Source organism: Thunnus thynnus, chromosome 10 (genome assembly GCF_963924715.1).
Source record: "Thunnus thynnus chromosome 10, fThuThy2.1, whole genome shotgun sequence".
In the NCBI taxonomy this organism is placed as follows: domain Eukaryota; kingdom Metazoa; phylum Chordata; class Actinopteri; order Scombriformes; family Scombridae; genus Thunnus; species Thunnus thynnus.
The window spans coordinates 18,303,951-18,329,966 of NC_089526.1; the positions used below are offsets into that span (position 1 = coordinate 18,303,951).

The 26,016-nt window shown below is 40.9% G+C and overlaps 2 protein-coding genes across 2 annotated transcripts; one reads left to right on the forward strand and one right to left on the reverse strand.

The window, feature by feature from the left end:
* The first annotated feature begins 197 nt into the window (after positions 1-197).
* Positions 198-22,534, forward strand: chn2 (chimerin 2). The gene is made up of 13 exons (XM_067601749.1): positions 198-883; positions 8,069-8,107; positions 9,865-9,920; positions 11,572-11,603; positions 11,865-11,978; positions 12,146-12,416; positions 16,775-16,858; positions 17,881-17,965; positions 19,464-19,637; positions 19,858-19,935; positions 20,157-20,294; positions 20,391-20,496; positions 20,969-22,534. The coding sequence occupies exons 1-13, from the start codon at positions 835-837 to the stop codon at positions 21,138-21,140; spliced, it is 1,398 nt and encodes a 465-aa protein (XP_067457850.1). The 5' UTR covers positions 198-834; the 3' UTR covers positions 21,141-22,534.
* Positions 22,535-24,200: 1,666 nt separating this feature from the next.
* Positions 24,201-25,925, reverse strand: fkbp14 (FKBP prolyl isomerase 14). Its single transcript, XM_067601755.1, has 4 exons — positions 25,586-25,925; positions 25,099-25,250; positions 24,868-24,995; positions 24,201-24,720 (listed from the first exon to the last, which is right to left on the reverse strand). Exons 1-4 carry the CDS (start codon positions 25,780-25,782, stop codon positions 24,562-24,564), a joined length of 636 nt encoding a protein of 211 aa, XP_067457856.1. The 5' UTR covers positions 25,783-25,925; the 3' UTR covers positions 24,201-24,561.
* Positions 25,926-26,016: the final 91 nt, after the last annotated feature.

The following is a 26,016-nucleotide window of genomic DNA, read 5'->3' on the forward strand; positions in this document are numbered from 1 at the left end:
GATGAGTAAGACATACACTGGAGAAAGAAAGAGGCAGAAACTGGGAATAGGGTTTAAAACCCCTCTTCAAATTCTGTAGACATCCATCTTCTGTCTGTACTCTGTGAACCCTTTGAAAGGTGAGGTGAGAGAGCAGCCCCACCAGATGGCGCAATACACATCTTCTGATTCATTCTGGATCATATCACTTAACATGACTTAACATGACATCTGATGAAAGATGCCATAGCTGGAACGGTGTGGTTCAGCCGGTTTGGCCTTTGTATGAATCTAATGTGTCCGTGCGTTTCAAGGGGGAAAAAAAAGTAACGCCTGTTTTGGATTTCGCACAGAACCTATAAGTCGTTTGTTTTGGGGCTGCTTTTGCCAGTCGAGATTGCTTTCATCTGGCAACCCTGCTCCAAACTTTCACTTTAAGAAGGCGCGTCTCTGCAGTGTAGTGTGTTTATTACAAGCCTTAAAGTGGCACATGGAAACCATAACTGATTTCTACATGGTACTATAGAATATCGACCTATATAGTCTGTCCGACGTGAGGAAACGCTTTGGAGAAACTGATCCACGGAGCATATGTCCCTGTTGGTTGCCTTGACTATTTTTATCTGTGGCGGCGGCACCTCCAGCTCCTCAAGCCGAGGCGCACGGCAAAGCGAGGATCGACGGATTCAGACAGACTCGGGACGAAGCGAGACATGAAATAGTCACACCGGTGCAGCCGTCAGAGGTGAAGCACATTGGGACGTGAGTGAAATGGAGGCACCGCCGCCAGGGACGAGCTGCTGTGAGCGCACCTTGGCCAAACGGGAATAACCGCGAGCCGTGAAACGGGCTGGGATGGCAGCATCCAGTAACTCAAGCCTCTCAGGTTCATCTGTGTCCTCTGGTAAGAGTTCACATAACCCAGACTCAAACTAGACACCGAGACTAGTACTGAATAATGATAATAATTCAAATAATATTAATAATGAAAAGGCTTTATAATTTCATGTGTCTGTGTATTTGCTTGTATTTGACTTAAATCAAACTTTTTTAAAAGCCCTCCCTAACATACGCTCATCATATATACATCAGAAAATGTGACATCTGTTTATTTCTTTATCCGCACTTGCAAATTGAACATTAAACAAACATATTGTTAAAGTAGCCACCAGTGACTGCTGTGGTTCAGGATTAACGATAAGTGGAAAGCATCCCCATCTGTTAACAGCTGCATGCAGCGGTGGAAAACATCAAGAGGGGGAAGGATGCCTTGTTTCGTGTGCAGAGGGATTGTAAGGTTGTGAGACGCAGCCAGTGTGACGTTGGGTTTTGGATGTTATCATTAGATTGCCAATCATCTCCATAATTTCCTCGTTGACTTTCCACTTGGCCGGCTTCAAGGATTATCTTTGGCATGTGTAGTCTACCATTTTCCAAAAAAACGCAGCACCAGGCTCTTTAGTGAAATTCCTTAATATGTTATAGCCCAGTGACATAATACAGTTGTATATACTGCTATAGTGTGCACAAAACTCCTACAGTTCAGCAATTAGCACCAATATATTTCAATTTCAGGGTTCAATTTTCCCCCGAAGAGAACAGAAAAATATGTCAGCAGCTGTTTAAACAAACCCAGAGTGATACAGTATAGCAGCTCCATGCTTGTTTCAATTCTGTGTTGATAAAGCGTGTCATTCATGTTTGCTAGGGTATAAAGTACAAACTCCACTATCACAGCGCTGTTTGATCTGGAAGCCCCATCAACAACCAGACGCTTGTGTGTGTGTGTGTGTGTGTAGCCTATGTGTGTGTGAGAAAGAGAGAGACAGTGTGTGGGACGAGTAGGGAGAGGCTGTTTATAATACCAGGCTCAGCACTTTGGTTTTATGTTTGCTGTTTCCACCAATATTAGTCACATGTAGAAAATGTGCAGAGCTAGAGTACGTTTTCCCACCTTCCAGCATATTCAAACTTAGCACTTCATGGTTAAACTATAGGTTGATTACAGAGTAAGAACATAGTATATACAGTGTTTGTTGTACTTTCTTTCTCTCTCTGCTTCCCAACCACACCACACCACACCACACAGCGGAGTCACATTTCCCAAGGTACTGCCCAACGGGACGGACAGACAAGTTGTTCCAAGCTGATATAGCCTGCGGTAACCACATGTTTCACGAAGCATTATCTCATGTGTGCGTCTCAGAAAGCAGCAGATTGTACTGTTTGACCACTGCTGCTTTAAGAGGAAAGTCTTTTCTCTCTGTGGCAGTGGAGGGTTGTCATTACTGTTGGGCTCTCAATATAATTATCAGAGGTTACAAGCTGTGCTGCTGCCAGGGATGAAGTGGTTGTCACAAGGGTATTATTATTTTCATGCAGAGCTCTTTGGCAGTCAGACACAACATTTGAATAATCTTGTCTATGAGGCGCGCTGTATGACTCGAAAATGAATCTCGCTGCAAAATTTCTGCTCCATATTTGGTCGTCTATTCTGGCTGCAAAGAAAGTGCTGTTTCTGTAGTTATTTCAGCTGCTGCTAATGATTAGTCTTGTTTTGAGGCTGTTTTTGGGGGGAGAGTGTGTAATAAAGTTCATCCAACTTATCTGGGGGGACTAACGAAAGGCACTGAAGGCAGGTTTTTGTGCTGATTATGATGGTGATGATGGTAATAATATTGATGTATCTCCGCAAATAATTAAAACAACAAGGGCAGGAATGTGTAGACAGCAGTATATGCGCACAATCTTTAGCTACAGCCTTAAAACACAGGTGACAAATAATACATGTAACCTGTATTTTTGAGGGCAGTTCTAAATGCCCAAACTGAAGGGATTGCAACATGTTTGCAACATACCTCTTCCTTTCCCTGGAAAGAATAATTTCTGGCTACTCGTCTAGATCAGGGAGATCCCTACACATTCTTGGCATGGGTGGGCATAGAAGCATGTACTGTACCAGCAGCGCACCATTTGCCAGACGGCTCCAGGAAATAAAGCTTTGAAATTAAATTGAGGGATAGAGCATGAAAGTATGCCTTCTGCGCGAGGCCTTAAATGACAAAATTGGTCAGGGCGGCAGAATTACAGCCATGTATTACAGAGAGGCTGTCTGCTCAACACGATCCTGCGCATGTTTCTTGCAAACGCTGCTGTTCACCTCAAAGTCTTTCCACTACCTTCATTTCCCATCCTTCCCACCGTGAATCATGTAGGATTAGTGACAGGACTACTGAGTGACTTGATGAAATTATTGCATAATGATGAAATTGCATGTTTTGCAGCATCAGTGAGGGGGCAAGTTTGTCCCTCAGTGATTTAGATCTGGTTGTGGGTAGTATACGCCACTAATCAGTCCACTATTAATTACAAGAGTAGACTCTCTCAGTGGGAGACTAAAGGCAAGGCCAGAATCAAATTACAGAATTACACTCTCCCTAATGTAAACTCACCTACAGTTTATGTAAACAGCACACAGTTTGACTAAGGGCGTCCAGTAGTAGCACACAAACACACTCCAGAGAGGCACCCTCATACCTGTCACATACTATCTGGTCAACACAAACACAGTGTTGAAATGCTTGTCTTGGACCAGGGTGAGACACAGATGGTTTCCCTGCTGCAGCTCTGCTGCATCCCACTGACAGGACAGTCAAGTATGTGTGTGTGTGTGTGTGTGTGTGTGTCTTTGCGTGAGGGTCTGCATGTGATGCTCAGATGTACTCCAGAATGTGTTTGTGTCTGTGTGTCATTTTGTGACCAAACCTAACATCTAGGTTAAATTGAGCCTTTAAGATATACATTAAATTATAATTAATTAAATTATAATTTTGTGTTCATCAAATGGCCAACTCAAATCAGCCATGTTTAATCACATTTGTAACTTCACATGAAAATACTGAAGATGTAGGAAGGACTTTGGAGGAAAGGAATCCTCCTCCCAGGACAACCAAGTATTGGAAATTGGCAAATAAAAACGCATTGGCACATAAGTCTGTGTAGAGTCATCTAAATCATCCAAGTAGCATGATAGCATGATAGTAGCATAATCGATCTAACAGGAGTAACAGGACTTTTTTGTGAAGATGAAGGTATTTCACCCATTCCAAATAGCTTCTTTAGTTCTAGTAGAGCAGAAAAAAAAACACATAATAGAAACAGTAAAAATTCTGGGGTGAAATATTTGGTGGTCTTGCAGCACATCAATGCCAACATGGTTTTTATCATCATCATAGCTTCATCAAGGTCATGTTAAGAATGATGCCTAGGGTCAGTGTCAGTATTCAGCAGCGCCTTCACGGTCACTCTGGACAGCAGAGAAGAGTAACAAAAGATGTTATTGCCTAGCACACTCATAACCTGAAATGAAAAAAATAAGTTTGGAGACGCACCAATACAAATAAAAGACCATAAACTCATTCACCCTCTGCCACTCAAACAGCCCCCCACAGATGAATGGTGCTGGTCTTACTTTATTCTACACGAAGAAGACTCAAGTGTGTGAAGCTTTGAGGCTGACAAGGTGATCAGGTTTTCAGTTTGGATTTGAAGACGTCTGTTTTATACGTTTTTTCCTTTCAGCTGCTAGAGTAGATGCACGTCTTGCCAGCATCTCGCAAAGTACACAAGATATATGGTGCAGTGACAGCTGCGCAACTTGCAAGACTGCACTTCATGTGTTTGCAGACTCACACTGACATCTAGAATGAATTAGTAGCAAGTACTGGGAACACAGGATAGATGCTGTCACTTAAGTCCAGAATAAATTTTGCATTTCAACATATTGGCAGACGTTTTAAGTGAGCTTTGTGTGATTTTCATTGTTAAAACAACAGAAAACAACTCAAATGCACAAACAGCGATGAGGTTTCTGTGTCTGTGTTGTTAAAAGAAATGTAACCACTAATTACCTCCAGTCTATCCTGTTGATGTAGTCTATCAAAAAAATAGTGTAAACACCTTTCCCTTTGGCACCATTCAAGTTGTTAGAGAGAGAAATCTCCGGGCTCACACTCAGAGAGCCTGTCTCACCGCAAATAAATATGCATTATGACATTTCCAGCCATGTAACGTTACTCTCACAAATACCAGATGCTCTTGTTTCTGCTGGTGTTTGTTGTTTTTGTGATTATTTGGATGTAGGGCCACAGCCGAATAGTAGCTTTTTAAGTCTAAATAAAACTGTTTTACTTATTTTGTCACCTTTAAATAGAGCAGTTTTATGTACATCACACATCATACTATCTGGATAAATTAGATATATCTACACAGACACCTGCTTCTCTGGTGGCAGCTGCCTTTTTTCACTACAATGAGCCAAAATGATCCTGCATAAAATGTTCTATATATGTGTTGTCAGCCATCTACCTATTACCATCTCTACACAGTTAAGTGTTTTATGTGCTGAAGTTGAGTTTTTTTTTTTGCATGTGCACAGACTCTAGAGCAGACGTTATCTCAGGGGATAAAAGTCGGGGCAAGCTTGATCTTTATTCATCACATATTCTCTTTGTCACATGAGCAAACACCCGCCGGTAATTATTTTATTGAATTCCTCTGACTGGTGAGTAATGGAGGGCACCACAATTAATAGCTGTTTCTACAGGGGGGAAGAGCCCGCTGGCTGCGCTAGAATTATAAATTTTCCCTGATCATAAGACAAACTCTGAGCTACTTAGAAATTCTTTTTGATGTTCTTTGGATTTCTGTGTGTGCTTATGTGCCTGTGCGTGCTCGCGGACGTATGTGTGTGTGTGTGTTGGTGTGTGTGTGTGTGTGTGTGTGTGAAGGTATAGTGTAGCCTAATGTATTTGCTCGTGCGTGAATGTTTGTACAAGTGTGTGCCAGTGTTTTCATCAGAATCAACCCTTAAGAGCTCCCTTTTTCTCAGCTGAAGCTGCTGCAGAATTCCAGACCGAAATACTATTCGTCATTAAAAAGAATCAGATCGAAAAGAGAATATTTGGCAGCCAACCAGATGAAATCACATTCTTTATACAAGCCGCAGTGGAATAAATCTTTCAGACTGTTGCCCGTGCAATGCACAGCGACAAAGCCTCAATGTTAAAACAATACATTTTCCAAGGCAGTTTGGCCACACGTCTGCAAACGGAGCCTGAAGGCTGTTCAGTTGTATGTGAAGGCAAATATTCTGTGGAGGGTTTTAGCAAACAACATTTACCCTTAAAACATCCACCTCTCAGTTGAGCTGCCTCTTCATCATCCAGTTAATTAGTCAGTATCTGATCATATGCACCTATGTTTTGTTTCCCTTGCGATAAAGTCATTTCTTTCCAAAAGGAATCATTTTATAATGAGGAGCAATAATGAGCGTTTTTAGTATGTTTGATAATGTTGCAACCAACTTCCAATCAAGCTCCTGTTGTGGCAAGCAGAGAATAGAGAACAGCAACATCAATAGAGAGAACAGCATGAAGCAAATACAATAATTGCCAACTCTTAAAGTGTCATCAGTTAGATAGCCCAAAATAGCACAAGAATATATACAGAGACTTTAAGAGACGTTTAATGATACGGTTTTAACACTGATGCTATACATGAGTCACTTTTTTTGCTGTCTGTACCTCAGTATACACAACCAACAAGTGCTCACTGGTTTGCATCAAACAGATTCAGGTATGTTTCATTTCTTCCCCTCTGGCCAGAGGGGTGTGGTGCAGGTTTGCTGATGAGTGCAAAGGAATGTTTTAGATGAACAACATGTATCTTTTGGACCGATGTGATTCATTGTTCACACAGTCAGTTGAGGCTTTCAGCGGCGGGGCTGGCACTTTAATGAGAGATATTACACTAAACTTCTGAGAGCCCAAAGAATAATTTACTCTCATAGCAGCTGTTGTGTGCATTTGGCATAAAGCATCATCAGTTTATCTGATAGCTACACGCCACCATGACTGATGTGATCGGGTTCACCCAGCCCATCTCACAGTGTGAGGCATACTGAACGTGCAGTAGATGTAGTGACTTTTAGATAAGCAGTTAAATCTTTCTGTATAAACCTGTTATGAAATCTCTGAATACTTTTAATAGCATTAAATTATTACTAGTAAGTTTCATTAATCAGGTATTTATAGAGCAAAAGGTTATTACTTCATCTATATCCAGTGTAGGATTTTTTAATAAACGACAAAACAACTGCAATGCAAAAGCTGATGTTCTCTTCAAACTCATATGAATATAATATTTGTAAGAAAAACAGAATCATGAGTTTGAAGGTTTATTCTTGACCTCGGAAACAACAGCTTGACAAATACTTTTCAACACAAGCTCCTACTTATTTGCTGTTCATGAAACTTTCAACCACATCACGTGGCCTTCCTCGGCAGATGGAGTTGATCAGTGAGATGTGGTTTTTAAAAAAAAACAAAACTTCGGAAACAACAAGTAAGTTGGACCTGGAGTAGAGAAAGTTTTTGTCAACATCATTATTATATTATGCATAAAAATGTTTTACACCCTTTGTGTCATGACGAGTGCCAGGCATTTTATTACGTTACTGACAATTTAGTACAGCAGAAGTCCTAAAGTCTTTAGTTCACCCAGTGGGCACTACAGTAAATTATCAGCTGCTGCAGGGCATTCTGCGTCATCACCTCTCCTCTCATATCAAGCTAATATAACATCCATCAAATATTTCAGGAATGTTTTCATAATCATAAATCAGCCACCACATCCACTGCCTGTAATTTTGATCAGTGTGTTTGTAATCTTACCTCAGAGCAGAGATATGTTTTCGGGACCCCGCCGGTGGGCAATATAGATCAGGTGTGAGCCGACACAATGTTTAGCAAAACAAGCAGACATCTGTATTGATTGTCCTTGAAGCAGAGACACTGATTAGAAGTGTATTTACTGGAGCATCTCCAGCGGCAGCTGCACATTGTGAATCCATATTCATAATTATAACAGAGAGATAAACAATAGTGACATAACCATAGTGAAGGGCTCACAGTCAGTCCACTGGGAAAAGGATAGAAATGCAGATTTTAAATGAGAGAAAACAGGGCACAGTCTATTAACACCACAGTGAGTTCATTACAGAAACCTGCTTTGTTTTTGTGTTTTACAGACCCTGAGGATTACCAGCCGCCCATATGGAAGTCCTACTGTGAGTAATTAATCAATTTTCTATGTTGATTAGCAATGTTTAAACCTGACTTTGGCCTTTAGTGTGCGAAATGACAGCACGGTTATATTTGTGATCTATAAATAAGAAGGAGACATTTTTCCATACATGGAAAAATTGGGTTTTGGTGTTCATAGTACAATTAGATACGCTGCAGTTTCCAAAAAGCTCCACACACAAGCACAAAAGGCAGACAGAGACCCACTCGCCCACACAACACATTCACATACCCACAAACGCAAAGCGTCTCTCTCAGTAAAATAGGTTAATATCACCCAGGAAAATAAGATTTTTTACCTGTAAAGAGGTTCAGCTAAAATGGAGTCCTCAAAACACCCACCTCATTATACAATGTTTTTGCCATGTGGGAGGAAATGGGTTGACTCCTCAGAATATATTTGATGGGTGTGTTAAAGCAGAGCACAAATCGTTTCTGCTGAAGAGCTAGACGAGTGAAAATGGAAACTGTGGCGGTCCTTAGAGTGATAACATTTTATTTAACCAATTACAGTTTATGGCTTTCATGTTTTCCAGTAATTAAATGTCTCCTCTGTATAATTTTCCAATAACGCTGTTTTTATGAAGTCTCCCATCTTCTCCTGAATTCTCTGGTTCTCTACTGAGGTATTTTTAGAGCTCACTGTGTCATAGGAATGGATGATGTCCAGATCTTGCTGGTTGGCTTAAGTCAGCCTGACAAAACATGAAAATTCACAGTCAGGAGTCTTCCTTCCCCTGCCTGTAGAAGCTGCTGCGGCGAGGACTTAGCTCAACCCCACACAGCAATTTCTTCGCTGTTGTACCGGCTGTTAGTAATGAGGACACACTGTCGTAGTCATCCATCCTCATCCACATCTTACAAGGTTATGCACTGCCAAGCTGGTATCCAAGATGAGTGCAGTATAGCACAAAACAGTAAAGACTGCTATTCTATTATTATTGCAGGGTTTTTATATAGGAAGTGGAAAGGAATTGTGGCATTATGTCAAAATAGAGATAAATGACTCCAGTTGCAGACACATGAAGGATTAAAAAATTGATTTGAAGAAAAAAAAAACACACACAAACACAGTCACGTATTCTTCTTCTGTGGCAATATTTTCTTCTAGTTCTGGAAAGCAGCAGCAGTATTTTCCCTCTCTCACTTTTTAATCAGTAATTGTAAATGCGCTAATTCTGTGAGGCTGCTGGGGTGTTTGTGGTGATTACTCTGCCTCCTGCAAATCCCTCAATTCCATTTTCACTTTGCTTCACTGATTTCCTTCCATTTCTCCTAATACGTGCAGTGCGTCTAACAGAGAGGTAGAGTAGAGGGCTTTGATTTGCTGCACGTGTGTATTTCTGAGTGTAAGTATATGGGTTTTGCAGTCAAAAGGAACAGTGTGCACTTGTAAGTGCACATTAGGTACACACACAACAGGTCTTAATTCGCACAAATGGATTGCAGATATATGGCTCTCGTCGTGTAAAACACTGACTGCTTAGCCTTGCACACACAAGCTAATGGCTACTTTTGTACCTTGTTACCTTTGCACTGAGTCAGAGCAGTATTTTCAGTACAGGCCAGTGAATCAAAGCTGTTCTGCATCATTTAGTTAACTTCCTCTTAAGTGTGCATTGAGGGTGTTATTTTTGGACAGAAATCCATTATGTGTACGTAATTACAACTTACACTGAGCTGTGTGCAGAGCTCAAAAGGGCAGCAGGCCTTAATTAACATCCATGTGTTTCTCTAACAGTGTACCAGCTACAGCAGGAAGCCCCGAGACCAAAGAGGATCACATGTCCTCAGGAGGTCAGTATATCTGTAAATCTGTATAAAATAGGCTACTGTAACCGGCTGAATGATTAATGATTAGTTTCATATTTTCGATTTACCATTCTGTCTTTAAAATGTCAAATATAATATCAAATGTCAGTTCATCTTTGCTGTTTCCAAGGTTCAAACAGAGAAAATCTCTAATACTTCATATCAGAGAGCTTTATGCAGTTGAAATTAAATACACGAACCGCAGACACAAAAAGTCACATGAGAATCAACTATAAAGGTTCTGGTGGAACATGAAGCTGGAATATTCTCGTAACATACATGTAATGAGTGAGCACCATCCTGTGATGGTGTTCATTATGTTTTTATGATTGTCAAATGTCAAAAATAACTATTGGATATGTGGGAACCTCCTGCTGGCCCCATTTATATCTTCTTAAAAGCAAGAGGGTTTTTTCCAGCCTTAAAACCAGTTTACCAGACTATTGCCCCACTATATCTGTCAAACTCATTTTTCACTCTCAGGTTTAAGCCTGGAAAACTGAGAAATGATTGAGCCTGGCAGCTGGAAGTCGGACCAATCAGTTCAATCAGTGAGCCGCTGCTTACTGAAACTTCCAAATGTCATGAACAACTACTGTAGGTGGTACTTATTTCAGTTTAACAGATCACCATGTCCAACACTCACCATGTCTTTTTAGTCTACTATGACACCAATAAACTAATTGCAACATTTGTTTAGCAGCAACTGGTCAATTTGTTCATCAGTCATATGTAGGAAGGGTCTGTGCTGATGGATAGAACGGTCAATCATCTGATGTGTTCATAGCACCAAGTATAGCAACTGGATGCAAGAAGCAAGGGCACTTAAGAATTGCAGACAGTGTAGACTTCCCTCAGCTGAAGTTTCATCTGCTAATGGAACAAAGTTACTGCCCTAACTGAGAAAACTGTCAATCTCCAACTGTACAGCCTACCAGAAATGATGCATGTCCCATCCTATTTTGAGTCTTGCCACACTATGGGGAGCAAAGTGAATGTCTGGGACTGGCTATGTGAGGTTAATGGTGTTTTACATTTTACCAAAGTGTTCTCATAAATCAAATGTGATCATAACTGAATTTTACTGCACACACTATCATCTGCGATGACGTTTTTCACTGTCTTTGTATTGACAGAGGGTCTAAATGATGAACTTGTCCATTATTCAGTATTTTTCTTTCAAGTGAATATGTTAGTAGTGTTAAACATTGATAGTGCTCTAAAACATTAACGGAACAAAGCCAGAAAAAGTACTTTCATATGTACTTTATATGTTCATATGGAGTACAAGATGCAAAATCATTTTTTTAGCCATATATCCTGTACAACATTTGTAATGCAGACACATAACACACTCTGTTGTGACACAGTAAAATACTAAATATTAACACTTTACAGCTGGCAATCTGTCACCAGCTGTTTTCTTGCACTGCCTCTAATTCGTCTCCACACTCTGTGATTTGGCTTTATGGTTTGGTAGCCGTGAATATACGTGGGAGCACAGATGGAGATCATCTGTCCTGTGGTGGCGAGGCCTTTATCTTTCACACAGTAATTGCAAGAACAATTTGCAAAGCCGTTTAATTGAGCTTTCATATCATATCGCTCCAGCAAATATGTCTTCTCTGGTTTGCAGATGGAGAGCAGACCCAAATACTATGGCAGAGAGTGAGTGTAACTTAATTACTGTCCTCATTTTTATGCCTTTTCTCAAATATTACTGTGCAGAGAATGGTTTTATTTATCATTATTGCCTTGTATCAGATGTGGTTAGGGTTTAAGTGGGTGTATTTTATGTGTGTCTCTTTGCCCTGGTAGGATGTTGAGATTAAGAGCCTAAGTTTAACATCTAAAATGTAAATCTCTGTGTGTTTGAGGACAGACTATAACGGGAGGGTGAGTTATATCCCACTGTGTCGTTTTTCACAGATTTCATGGCGTGATCTCTCGAGAATATGCAGATGAGCTGCTTGGGGGAGCAGAGGGTTCATACCTCATCAGGGAGAGCCAAAGACAGCCAGGGTCTCACACCTTGGCCTTAAGGTACCAGCACTATCAGTATGCAGCACAGGATCTCTGAAAGGTCGGCCCGGTGCTCGCCTAGTCTCCTGCTTCTTCACTTTTACTCAGCCACTCAACCGATTCAACCTCTGCTTATCTCTCCTCCTCACTGTATTCACCTACATCCTTGTCTATGTGTCTCAATCTAGATTTGGACACCAGACCCTCAACTACAGACTGTTCTATGATGGGAAGCACTTTGTCGGGGAGAAGAGGTTCGAGTCGGTCCATGACCTCGTAACAGACGCCCTCATCACTCTCTACATCGAGACCAAGGCTGCAGAGTACATCGCCAAAATGACCACAAACCCTATCTACGAACACCTCGGCTACACCTCACTGCTCAAGGACAAGATGGTGCACAGGTTGAGCCGCGGACGCACAGAACCGCGCAGGGTCACCTTCCAGAGGGATGAAAGGGTGAGGTTAATGCCTGCACATGTCACAAGTTCTAATAAGTGTACTTTTTTGGTGCACTGAAGGTGGTGTAATGAATAGGGAACCTGTTTGTCAACTGGAGGACCGGAGTTCAAGCGTCTACACTCACTCTTTGAGCAAGACACTACGTCATAGATGCTGTTGTGAAGCTGGCCTGCTCTTCATCCAGAGCTGAAATGATAAGAAAACGAATTGGTTAGGCAGAAATTTTTCAACAATTTTGATAATCATTTACTTGTTTTAATGATTTAACAAGCTAAAACGCCAAACATTTGCTGGTTACAGGTTATTAATTTGCCTTTCTCTCATTATTCAAAGTCTTCAGTAACCTACAATTCTTTAAAAAGCTAGTCATAATAGGCCAGAATCATTTTATGATTAGGTGTTTTTATGTTTCTAAAGCAAGACATTTTATTTAGAAAAAAAAAAATCTCAGTACATGCACACTGTGCTTTGGTACATGTCCTTGGGCACTTTAATAGACCCTGTATAATACCATGATTGTGATCTACTTCCATGCTGCTGAACATTTTTAGTACATTTCCAGTAGGATGAGAGTGTTTCTGAGAGGACACTTTGTCCTGTGAGTGAGATATACATTATCCCTCTGTAGCCCCTGGGTGTGTTCACCGCTGCCATGCTTCGTTGCCTCCTCTGAAAGGTAATGATGACCAAGGGGACTGGGACTTTGCTCTGCGTGCCACGCATATCAGACACGCTGATCTTGGGTGAGACAAATTGCACATTGTATTCATCGGCACTCGTGATGTTGTTGTCAGATAATAGTCTGCAAATAATTTACCAGTAAAGAACGAGGAAAGTCTGTTTTCTTTCTGGTGGAAGAATCTCAACTATCCCTCCACTAGGTGGCAATCTTAACTTGTATCCTCCTCCTTTTTGGGTTTGATGATGGTACTTAAATTCACACCAAGCCCCTCTTATTAACAGATGTGTTCTCTCAGCCTTCAAAGACATTTTATTTCATGAGCTGTATCCTTTATTTGTCTCTCAACATAAAGACAACAGTCATTGCTTTAGGGGTACTTTGTCTTCAAAATGTCAGCCCACAGTTTGTCATCTTGACAGTCAGTGCTTGACAGACACACGACAGCCCTGTCAGCAGGAGCATCAGTTGCAGTATTATTAACAACATTCTTCAGTTTTGTCTCTGTAACTTGAGACACAGGCCATTAATGCAGCCATTTTTGACCTAATGGCCATCAATCAGTCAGTAGTCCATTGACTTACAGTGGTTTCTCAGTGCTACACATGCCACTATTAACCTCTAGGGAGCCTGTGAAACAGAGAAGTGCCCTCACAGACATGTAAACTAACTTACGTCTGCTTAACATACAATGCTTTATTTAAAAATACCAACCAGTGTTGCTCTCTGTTTGATTTGCAGCTATAATGTTTGAAATTTTATGGACTGCAAACTACATTAACCTGCCTTTGGCAAGTAAATCTGGAGCATGTCTCTAGCTAAATGTCAGACAGTCAGTTATCTAGGCGCTTTTGAATTTGTGACTTCATATTCCTTCTGCCAAGTTTTGTACACAAGGATCTGAGTCAGAGACAGCTGTGATGATGGTAAGCTTTGTCAGGCAGCATTTGAAAACCACCTGCCAATCACTTCCAAAAGAGCGAGAGAAGGAAGAAAAAAGTTTTCTGTCTGCTTGAATATTATGCATCTGAGGAGCAGAGGCCTGGTCTGATGGCTCGAATCTGTAGTGGCCTTTTGAATTTCGTGTTTACCAATTACACCAGCCACGCCCTGAGGCATTAGCGGCACAGTGGCTTCACTGTAGAGTCAACATATGCATGTATTTACTCAGTGTCAGGTTGATACCTCCATATTGCCATGACTGCAACTACTTGTCTAATTAAAATGCTCAGAAGGTGAGAGGAGTACTTGACTTGACCCGTAGATCAAACTCCTGAGTGTTCTTCTCTTTGCATGTGTAGGAATTTGCTCAGTTGCCAGACCTCTTGCCACATTCCTCCTAACACTCACCACTCTGGTTGAATCGCAGCGGGGCGATCGACAGGCTGGTCAGATTGCATGCATTGGAAAGATTTCCGAAGAAATTGTTGTGTTTTTTGTTGGGATAATTACCTGTTCTACCCGGAAATAGCTGTTTTTGCATTTTTTCATAGCATGAAATTGTATAACAATGCAAAAACAGTTACTTACATCTTTCAGTTGTAAAATGTTAAACATCTCCACATGCAGTTTTGTAAGTTTGCTTTTTTTCCAGCCCCAAATACATGAAAATACTACAAATACAATTCTAGTGTTCCTATTGAGGACAAAAGTGTCAGTTTCTTCCACTTTTGAATAATGGGATATCTTCTGCCTGCTATACCCTTCACAGTGTGTCTATTTTTCTGCTTGTTAGAGATGTTGTTAGGGCTGTTTTGTTTAGGATGTGAGTATTTGCGTCCTGCTGTCTTACTGTGTCAATGCCCACTGTGCTTTTTTTCCCATGATTCCAATAGTCACTCATAACAGAGTCCAATCAGCTGTGCCCTCACAAAGGCTCGCGGGAATAAAAGAGCCAAGCCAATGAAAAGAAAGCGGAGCTTGTTGTGTGACCACCTTTTGTGTCCTTTCTTCCACACTCTTCTTTAAGAGACAAGAAGCCATCTGCCTGCAGACAAAGAGCGCTGAACTCCCATCACCCTCCCTCCTACCTCGCAAGGCTAAAATATCTCTGAGTGGTCCATTCCTCATCTGTCCCCTCTGACTTAGCTGCAGAGCTGAATTGTATGGAATGGGATGGTATGTGTAGGTCTTTTCAAAGAATGTCAACCACAACGACAAATATCTTCACCTGTCCTGTCACTCATGCAGCTATCAGCCAGTTTACTGTTGCCCAGGACATTTGAGACAAAAAACACATAGCTGGTACACAAAAGGCCCACAGCAGTATTTTTACTTTGCTTCTGTGTCTGTCAGTCTGTAAGCTGCCAATCCTTTCATTTTATCTCAGCTTTGCAGTTGCCCTTTGGGGCTTTTCCTCTCCCCACCACTCTGCTTTCACTCCAGCTCTGTATCAACACAAATCCAATACTTACTGGCTTCCTGACCTTTATTCACTGTTTTATAAATCAGTTCAACCCTTGTGTGTGTGTTTGTGTGGAGTTTGCACTGCTGTCAGTGTCATGTTACTCTGTTCAGAGCTTGTTAATTAATTAGAAGACTGCCATGTGGTCCTGTTTACTGTTTGTGTGCAAAGTAGAGCTAATAGGGACAAATAAAGCATGAACATAGCAACAGCCCCCCACTGACAAAATACTTCATGGCTGCAGACGTGCAAATGAGCTTCCTATAGGATTTTACTTGGATTTGGGCACTTTGGGATTATTCCCTGTGTTAAGGATTATGGCAGTAATCCCTCCCAATCCAAGTCGATGGTCTGGCTCTGCTGGTCTTCTGAGACAACTGATTGTGATTGGCGGGAGTAGTCTGCAGTCAGAGTGTCTGGAGGAGCCCGTCTGGACATCAGTGTGGGGAATTCCACCAGCCGACTGACATAGCTGGAGGTCAAGATCTGTTTTTGAATTAGGAGGACATAGCTTCGGCTCTGTCAGGCCAAAGAATCTTGAGTTTGTCTCTGAGCAGGCCAGTGACCCGTTTAGGAGACCCAGTGCTGACTGAGAGAATTATCTCCAGTTAAGTGGAGTGTGTCCGGAAGGCAGTGTGCTAATGGGAGTGTGCTCTCCGTTGTAAAGAGGGCGTATGCACTATTGATCCTGCTTTACAGAGCTGTTGAGCTGTGTGAAGTGGTCCTGACAGCACCCGACCGCCCTCACTCTCAACCTTCTGGCCCCTCCCCATCAGGGACCCTGTTCTCTCTCGCTTTCCTTACTGGGCGTGTGAAAGAGGGCCATTGTGTGAGGCACACTCCTGCCGTCAGGCCGCCCACTACCGGTCCTGTTCCCCCTGCTCTTCTTGCTTACTGCTGCCACTGAATTCAGAGCAGATGCAGAGCCAACCCCGTGCAGGCTGTCATCAGTCGCCCTCCTGGGTCAGAGGGGAGTGGAGTGTAGCTGCTGCCTCTGCCCTGGGCTGTTGCCGGCAGCGTCTGCTGCACAGCGCCCACGTCTCCCCACCACACCTTTCACAAGAGGAGATGGAGAGTCTGTGGGAACCCGAGCAGTCGAGCATGGAAGCTGAAGAAAACCGAGGAGGTTTAGGAGGGGAGCTGATAACCCACAAGACTAAAAGACAAGAGAGGAAGCGACAGGAGCTGCTGGCTTTGGCTCTGGGAGTCAAACTGGGTAGCAAGGGAACACTTTTGTGGAAGCCTATTAAACTGTTGGCCTCCTGTCCACAGATTTCCTCACCTCTGGTGCGGCGGAGTGCCTTGAAAGACACACAGGAGAAGCAGTGCTCCTATGAGAAGATCCACAACTTTAAGGTGAGTTGCTTTTTTTAAAGTTTGGTCGCTTCAGCGCTGCTGTCCATAATTTATTACATCTTTGTTTGCATTTCTCCCTGAAAAATGAATACATTGTCAGCAGTTTTCTATTAGCTCTCACAGTTTTCTGCAATGACAAAACAATCCCTACTGATGTGGTTTTGCCTGCCTCAAACATTTGCTGTGTTGTTTTGATGAGAACACATACAGCTGACACCCATATGCACTGAGGGCAGCTAATGGATACACTGTACCACAACCCATTAACAGCCGAGCACATTGATTATCATTGATTTTAAAGCCCTTAGAGTCTTTTTTTTAGGCTGCTGAATTTTTAAAGCAGTTTTAGAGTTGAAACATGTTATACAATTGCCATTGCAAGTGCATAGTTCATTGTAGGAAGCAAGAGAGAGTTATGTCACAGAAAAAAAGAATTTAATATACAGGGATAGCTTGCCCCCAGGAACCTAAACATTCTTGCAATTGTATCTTGGGTTTCAGTTAACAGGCAGGTTATAAAGACCCCCAGCTTTTTGTATGCTACCCCTTTGAAAAAGAACAAAAACCTTTCTACTCACCACCTGCCATATGCCCACTTCACTCATCAGTCTCCTACTACCTATTGAAAGTGTGTGTGTGTGTGTGTGTGTGTGTGCTCACGTTCACTGCACACAGGTGTGTCTCCATTTGTCATCTTATCAGTGTTTTTAGGGTACACAGTGGGTGTACATCTGTTATTTTGACTTGCAGGCTTGCCTCTTTGCTGGGCAGCATGTATCCGATTGCCCAGGAGCAGATGCCAGACACATTATAGTAAATCCCTTAATCTGCCTTGTATATACAAATGCTCTCATTTGGCGAGGGGGTCCCATCCACTGTAGCTTGGGATCACAAAGTAATCTCTGTCCAAACCATCAAAAGGGAAGTTCTCCTGTTTGGATTGGACATAGCAATGTCTTGCAATACTTGCTGTGTGTTTGTGTGTGTGTGTGTGTGTGTAACCGTGTCGTCTCTATTCCCAGGTACATACCTTTCGAGGGCCGCACTGGTGCGAGTACTGTGCCAACTTCATGTGGGGCCTCATCGCCCAGGGTGTCCGCTGCTCAGGTAACTATATGCTCTGACCTCAAAATTGCATGTTTGATTACACAAAGAATGTCATGTAAGTCATGGATTACACAAGTAATGAACGATCTGATGTTTGAGTTGCATAATTTCTCTGAAAACGTTTTTTTTTTTTTTTCTCCATTTGAATTGGTGGTTTGATTATGTCCCTTTTCATGGTTATTTAACATTTTCCTGTTATATCTGTGACAAACAAGTTGAGATGAGTCAGTGACTCATCAAAGCACATTCTTGAGAGAGAGACAGTGAGGCACAGATGCATTTATATAATCGAACTGCTGTCACTTGTTTTGCATCTTCTTCCTCTTGAGAATATTTAATTGCAGTCACACCAAAATCAAAGGGAACTTGTTGTTTTTACATGCTTTTTTCTAATTCCTTAACGCACTATGCAAGGGCCAGTATGCTGACATCATTTATATCAAAATTTAAGTTATGTTTCTCTATCAACAGAAATCACTACAAATAAAACATGTAAATGTCTTAGCTATGATGAATGCAGGCCAAACACAGGTCAGATGTAGTTGTTGACCAAATATAGCAGCAGAACTAAGTGATTGATTGCGTATTAGTGTTCAGTGGGGTTTTCAAGACCTCCTTGGTCACAAGATTTGTTCACTGCACAGAAACAGTCCTGAAACTGATGCGCACATTGGTGGACTTTCTTGCTTTCTCCCTAAACAGAGTGTTTGTTGTTGAGACATTTGCCATGCTGATAAGCCAGAGGCAAACACTGGTATCATCAGACACCTCATGTGCTATGGGAAGCAGGAGAGACTTCTTTGTCCTCTTTCACTCTCTGTTTAGCCTCTATTTTTTTTTCTTATCTCCTTGTACACTCTCTCTGCGAGCTCTGACTGAGAGCGAGGACCCCAATCAACCGACCAGCGTTAACGTCGCTCAGGCAGTAAAAATGTCTTTGTGATGAACGATTTACCTCAGATACCCCCATCTTAAAGGGTAATTTCAGTATCTATCAACCTGGACCCTATTTTCCCACCATTTGGGGTCTTAGCGACTAATGGGGAATTGGTCCAGAATTGAGCGAGATCGCTTCAGCTGGCAGCTGCAAAACGGGCTGCAATGTAATCCTCGGGGGCAAGTGCGGCCGTCAGAGTACATCCACTGGACGAATTCCAAAGATTTTTGTCCCCATTAAAAGTACGGCTCCTTCTAAACCTTCACTTCAAGCTGTGCTGCCACACAAGCAGGCGTACTTCTCACACACACCCTGCTCTCACCTGCTGTCCAGCACACTCCATGTGACTAAAACAACAAGACACCCGCCCATGCTGCCATGTTTGCTGTTATCTACCTTTGGCGCAGAACACTAGACTGCTGTCTGACAGTGCAGTTTATCACTGACTCTTGGAAACCTTTTCAAACTGCTGTCTTAAGCCTGCTGTGATGGTTGTGTTATCAGTCTGAAGCTAATCTCTCTCTCTCTCTCTCACTGTTTATCTCACTTTTGCTCCTCTAGATTGTGGGCTGAATGTACACAAACAGTGCTCCAAACTGGTTCCCAGTGACTGCCAGCCGGACCTGCGCAGGATAAAGAAAGTGTTTAGCTGTGACCTCACCACGCTTGTCAAGGCTCATAACACGACTAGACCCATGGTGGTGGACATGTGTATTCGAGAGATAGAGCTCAGAGGTAAAATGCAAATAATCAGTGACCACATTCAACCCCATCGGTCACTTCAGAGAAAAAAAGTACAATATGAAGTTTGTCCAAGCCAAACATTCAAATGTTCTGTCATTACTAATGATAAGGAATGTCATTGCACCATTTGTTAGACTCATTTTCTATGTCTACACAGCAGGGTGGGACCATTAGAGAAAAATGAGACAAGCTTCCGATGTTTTTGTTTCAGGTATGAAATCTGAAGGTCTCTACCGGGTGTCTGGCTTCTCAGAGCACATAGAGGACGTGAGGCTTGCCTTTGACCGAGGTTTGTTGACGTCAGATTTCTTTGCTCCGGGATCTATGTCTCTGAGGTTTTAGTTCACGGGTTCATCATTTGAAATAAGAAGCTTGTTTCAGCTGCAGGACAGCCTGAAATAGTACTTGCTATTACTATGTGACGTCCACAGTCACAATAAGCTCTTATTTATTTTCGAATCAGAGTATAAATGTACATGTTAGTCATGCATTTTCTACTTTTATCAACAGATGGTGAAAAGGCTGACATCAGTGCCAGTGCCTATGCAGACATCAACATCATCGCTGGTGCTTTGAAGCTCTACTTAAGAGACCTTCCCATTCCAGTCATTACGTTTGACTTGTACTCCAAATTTATTCAAGCCGCAAGTAAGAGCTCCTCCTCTCTGAGCTATTCCATGCCATTACTGTGTTACTGGTACTCTGCAGTGCTCTTATACTAATCATATTACTAACATAATGCAGAACTTCCAAATGCTGAATCCAGACTTGAGGGCATCCACGAGGGTTTGCTGCAGCTTCCCCCAGCTCACTATGAGACATTACGTTACCTGATGGCTCACCTCAAGAGGTTAGTTCCTACACACATATGTCATCAATATAAGAAATTGCAATTTTTTTGTTTGTTTCATTGAAAGGGTAAGGCTGACAATATTGTATATTTTTTGTATTATCCAAATGAATATGTAAAGACCAAAATCAACCATGAATTGATCTTAATAACCAGTATTCTGTTATTCCATCGTCCCATAGAGGTCCATTGTTGTCCAAAAACTAATACAATGAACATGTTATTTATTTTAAACCGTCCTACTGCTGTACATATTAACAGCATGAAATATATTTAGAGATAGACTAACACATTGTTGGTTTTGGTCTTTTCATGGGTTTTTCATGGGAAATTATAGAATAATGATGGGAAATGATCCCAAAAGAAAAGCACATTCATTTATTCTAAAACATTTCACTGTTGTGTCACTTGTATTTTGCCTGATTCTATTCCCCTCACATACAAGTTATCTTCTTCTTATGTTTTTTTACAGGGTGACAATGTTCGAAAAGGACAATTTAATGAATGCTGAGAACCTGGGGATCGTCTTTGGTCCAACACTTATGCAGCCACCAGAGCAGAATGCCTTGGCAACCCTGAATGACATGAGGCAGCAGAAACTAGTGGTGCAGCTTATGATAGAGCATGAAGATGTCTTATTCTAAGGACTGAGGCATGCAGACCTTACAGCAGAAACAAAGGACAATTATTTATTCTGTCAAAGAGGAAATTCAAGCCACCTTGATGAAGTTTCAGAGTAGTTTGTAATCAAATTCAACTTGAAAAGCTTGTTTCTCGCATGACTGTTTTGGTTGAAGTTGGTTTAGTGTTGACATTGTCTTGTTACTGTAAGTTTTGGGGTTTTCATACTCAGCCAAGACCATCATTTTTATATAAGGAAAGTATGTTTAACTACCTACAGTGCTGTTTCCTCCTGTCTTTAATTTGAGGACTGTCACTACCTGGTGTAGACTCAGTCATGATGACAGCGCTGTGTATCGTCAATCGGTGAAGGTCTGGTGCTGTGTAAACCGAACCTCATAGCAGCAGCCAAGTTAACGTTCCCACATGACATGTGCATATTGTGGTTTCCGTGGGAACACTGGTTAAAATTTGAAATGTAACAATGTGGATCCTTTTCATTGTAGATAAAATCAGATCATGTGATGATCAGTATTTTCACTGTGTGTACTAAAAATGAAAGACGAGACAATTGGTCGCTCATGAAGCACTTTTTTGCAACATGTGTAAAGATTTATTTTGTATAGATGTTTATTTTTGTCTTTTATTCTGCATCATGTTCCTTTGTCACAATAATATATACTGTTGAGAATGATGTTTGTTAAATTGAAAAATGTCTAAATGCAAAACAGCTCACAATAGAAAAGAAAAGTCAGGAGAGCTGCAGTTTGTTGATCTACCATTTTCATTTTATGGTGAGGAATACACAGGTGGATTAAATTCTGGTCATTTTAATTCACATGTCATTTTGCCGCCTCTGCACGATATGAGAAAAGCTCTTCCATACACATGTTGGTTGCTAGTTTGGCAGCATTTCAGTTTACATGCTGTAATTTGGGATATTTTCAAGTAAAAACAATAGGATTTTGGCCCATTTTTTTCCTTCATGTATGCCAGTAACATCGCTTGGTGCAGCAGTAGTTGCCATCCACTTCACAGCGCCATAGAAGTTAAAGGTCATACTACAACTGTACCAAGCATGTTTCTTTCTCAGTTGGTTTTAATGTGATTAAGTTAATCCTTTTTACAAATCCATTTTATCAAAATGTATTTTTGTGATGGTTGCAATTAAAAAGTGTAATTTATCAAATGATGATTGATTAAAGGATGTAAGACTTCCATTTAAAATAGTGTGAACTATTGCAGTTTTTCAAAATGTTGCTCCACAGTTTACTCAGCGATTTAACATGATCTTACCACACCTTGATGGATGTGTGAGTGGTTCAAGCAGAAGAAATGCCCTGTGCAAGTGATGATTGCTAGTAGCCTGAAGCACGGTGAATCACAAGTACATGATTAAAAACTTTTTTTCTTGTGACAGCTGTTGCCATATCCTTGCCAAAGATTTTTTTTTTTTACCAAGAATGTCTTATCTGTTATCTCTATCTCTGTTTTAGCATATAACCTTCCCACTCGTCCAGTTTCACCTGTAGGTGTGGTCAGTAGTGTGGAATTTTGGCAGATACTTAATGAACTGCAGTCGTGAGAAAAACAGAGACGTTCTTTGTGAGAGGACACATAGTTGCACCAGTGTTTGGATTCTATCTTCCTGCTTCAATGGTTAGTATTAAATGTGTCAGAAGTTTATGAGCTGGAGCTTATCAGCCTACATAAAAATGTAATTTGAGCAGGAAAAGATTGCAACACAATGATGCTATCCCTATTCACCTCCAATATTTCTCTAGTAAGAAAACTGTCATGGGATTAGTTACAGTTTAAGTAAGTGACTGAAAATAAACAAGCAACCAATACAATTTGAGCACACCTATTGCTCATTTATCGTTGTGCAATTTTGACAATTTCCATGCTCTTTCAGTGGAACTGCTGTGATATTATCTGTCTTAAAGTGGGTTTAAATCTCACCTGCATCCTGGTTGTACTGATGCTTGTTGACAGCCTTTTCTGTCAGGGGGAACATAACATTCGGGTGGCAAGATTTCATCTTCCTGTATCTCAATTGCATCATCTAACAACCTCTTTTTTGAGTCAACTGAAATTGAGAAGCTTATATCTTCTGTCAAGATTCACTCAACCAATGTTCAGCCAAAATCTTGCAATGCTTTAATTCGCATGGTTTAAAGAAAAGAGAAGACTGTGGAGAGCACTGACAGCTAACCCACATTTCAGTGACATCTTGGATCCATAAAACATTGTGCTTGCTGCATAGCTGATTCCTGATGGATCATTGAGTCATGAGTTACTTTTGCACTGCATGTTATATACTTATACTCAATCTGACATATATAGCCTGTGATTGCCCATATTATCAGTACTTTGCTGTTGTTTTATGTCTATTTATTACCACCAACATGTCTAGCAAGTCTTTATTTTTACAAAAAGTACAATCCTGAGAACCAATTTAGTAATACATGATTTCATCTGGAGTCACTTCTCGTTACTTAATGGAAAAAAAAAACAAAACAACAGGAGGTAGATGTTTGTTTGGACTCACATGATGTTTGACATACAGTGAGTGTAACTTGAGAGTCAAAGGGTCATGATGATGTCATGATGATGAGGGTTTTTCCCCTTCTGTTAAATAACTCGAGTTTCAACTCTAACACTTTGTTGCCTGTTCACGATTCATGTGGATTCTGTTTTAGATAGTATTTCTCCACTGCAAAATGGATATTTAGGATATCACTAAGGGAAAATTATTGTTGCTGAAAGCAATTATGGGTGAACTGCAAAATATGAAGATAGAATTTAAATGTAATTCAATCAAGGCACAACATGCCTGTTTTAATATTTCTCATATTTTGAAAGTCATCATTGCAAGTGATTAAACCCCTATCACGCATACTGTATAGCAACTTCCTCATAATTCCAAAAAATGGTATGTGACTGTACTCTCATTTTAATCATTTGAGATGCCAGTGGAAACAGAAAGAGGGAGATAGGGAGATGACACAAATACAGTATCAAGGACAAGAGTGCCCTCTAGTGATTAATGAAGACATGCACAGAAAAAAATCCACACCCACATTAATTGTTTAGATAACTAACAAGTTCTATTTGTTTAAAAAAAACATTTATTTCATGAAATCGACTGACCAAATATTCCAATACTGTAGTCTAAATACATCTGTGGTGACATTATCAGTGCATGTAGAATGGAGACATGAATATATTAGGGATCTTACAAAACGGAGGTAATATATCCAAGTTAAATCATAAATAAGACAATGTTGTTGAAAAAGCAGTTTAGAAAACAAGATCCATGTAAAACTGACCAGTAACTAATTGACCTGTCATTGTCATTCACTGCTTTGGAGGAAATGAATGACACAAACTGACACAACTGACACAAATTGTAGGTAGTTGAAAACAGATGAAATCATTCCTTTAAAGTTCATCATGTTGGTAGGTGAATTCCCTGGTTGATATGAAACCATCTTCATCCTCATCCTCGTTTTTGAAGATATCATCTATCATTGCTTCATGTTCTGTGTCGTTGGGTGAGTATCCATGTTTCTCATACTCCTTCTTTAAGTACTCTTTCACCTGTGGTGCATACAGAATAATGGCATTCACAAAAAGCAATACAATATATATATATATATATATATATATGTATATATATATATATATATATATATATATATATATATATATCAGCATATATACAGCAGCTTGAAAAGACTTTCACACCTCCTGTCTGGAGAGCTTCCAGTCATCATTGAGATCCATCTCCCGGAAAGTTTCATGTGACCTGGGACCATTTCGGATCTCCATGAGCTCAATGTCGAAAATTAGGGTACTGCCTGGAGGGATCTGGCCTGTAAACAAAGAAAAAATGTAAATCATCAAAGAGACACAGGTATGTGATGATGGAAGAGAGACAGAGACATTACCCTCCCCTTTCTGGAATACAAATTTTACCTTTTCCTTCCTTGCCATATGCCAGAGATGGAGGGACAGTCAGTTTTCGGTGCTCTCCTGTGCACATGTTCTGCAGACCCTTATCCCAGCCCTTGATCACCTCTCGGATCCCAAGTGTGAACCATACTGGATTTTTATCCCCATGCTTGCGGCTGCCAAGAGTCACAAAGATCCATCACAGTGTTCTTTGAGGAAAAAAAAGTCCAGTACACATAGACTTGATATCACAAATATGCACAATAATGGTCCACTATTTGCCACCTAACTCTAAGAAGAGGTGTCAAGTGTTAATGTTGAGTTCTGAATGCACAATGGCACAGACAGTGATAAAGTGTGGGCTGCAGCATGGTGTAGTCCATTAGCTATATATCGATTTTTACAACTATAACAAGCAGTGACCCTAATGTGACTTTTCATTAACAGGGAAGATTGTGACAAAATTGCACAGCCATACATGCAACATTATTAGTTTCTTGCTGCACATTACCTGGAATGAAACATGGTGCCATTACTCTCCAAGTATCCCTCGTAATGTACAAGAAGCATATCTCCATATTTTGCCTTACGGTAACACATAAAAGGTTTTTGTATAACTTCAATTTTGACTTCTGGCTCAGGTAGTTTCCCCCCGGTTGCAAACGCAAACAGCGATGGCAGTATCGAACAAATAGAAAAAAAGATCATTTTGATAAACAATAGTTCTCGTATTCACAAAATTTGCTTATAAAAGCCAATTTAAACCATCCTCTAAAAAAAGCAGTGGCCAAAATAAATGCAACAGGATTGGCAACTACGTGGCAGCCAACTTCTGCAATGAACGCAACCACTGTTCAGCTATGTGCCCTCCTCCCTCTATAATTGGATAGATTCATTTAAGCCCCGCCTCCTATTGGTGTTCTCTTATTTCATTGGTTTATC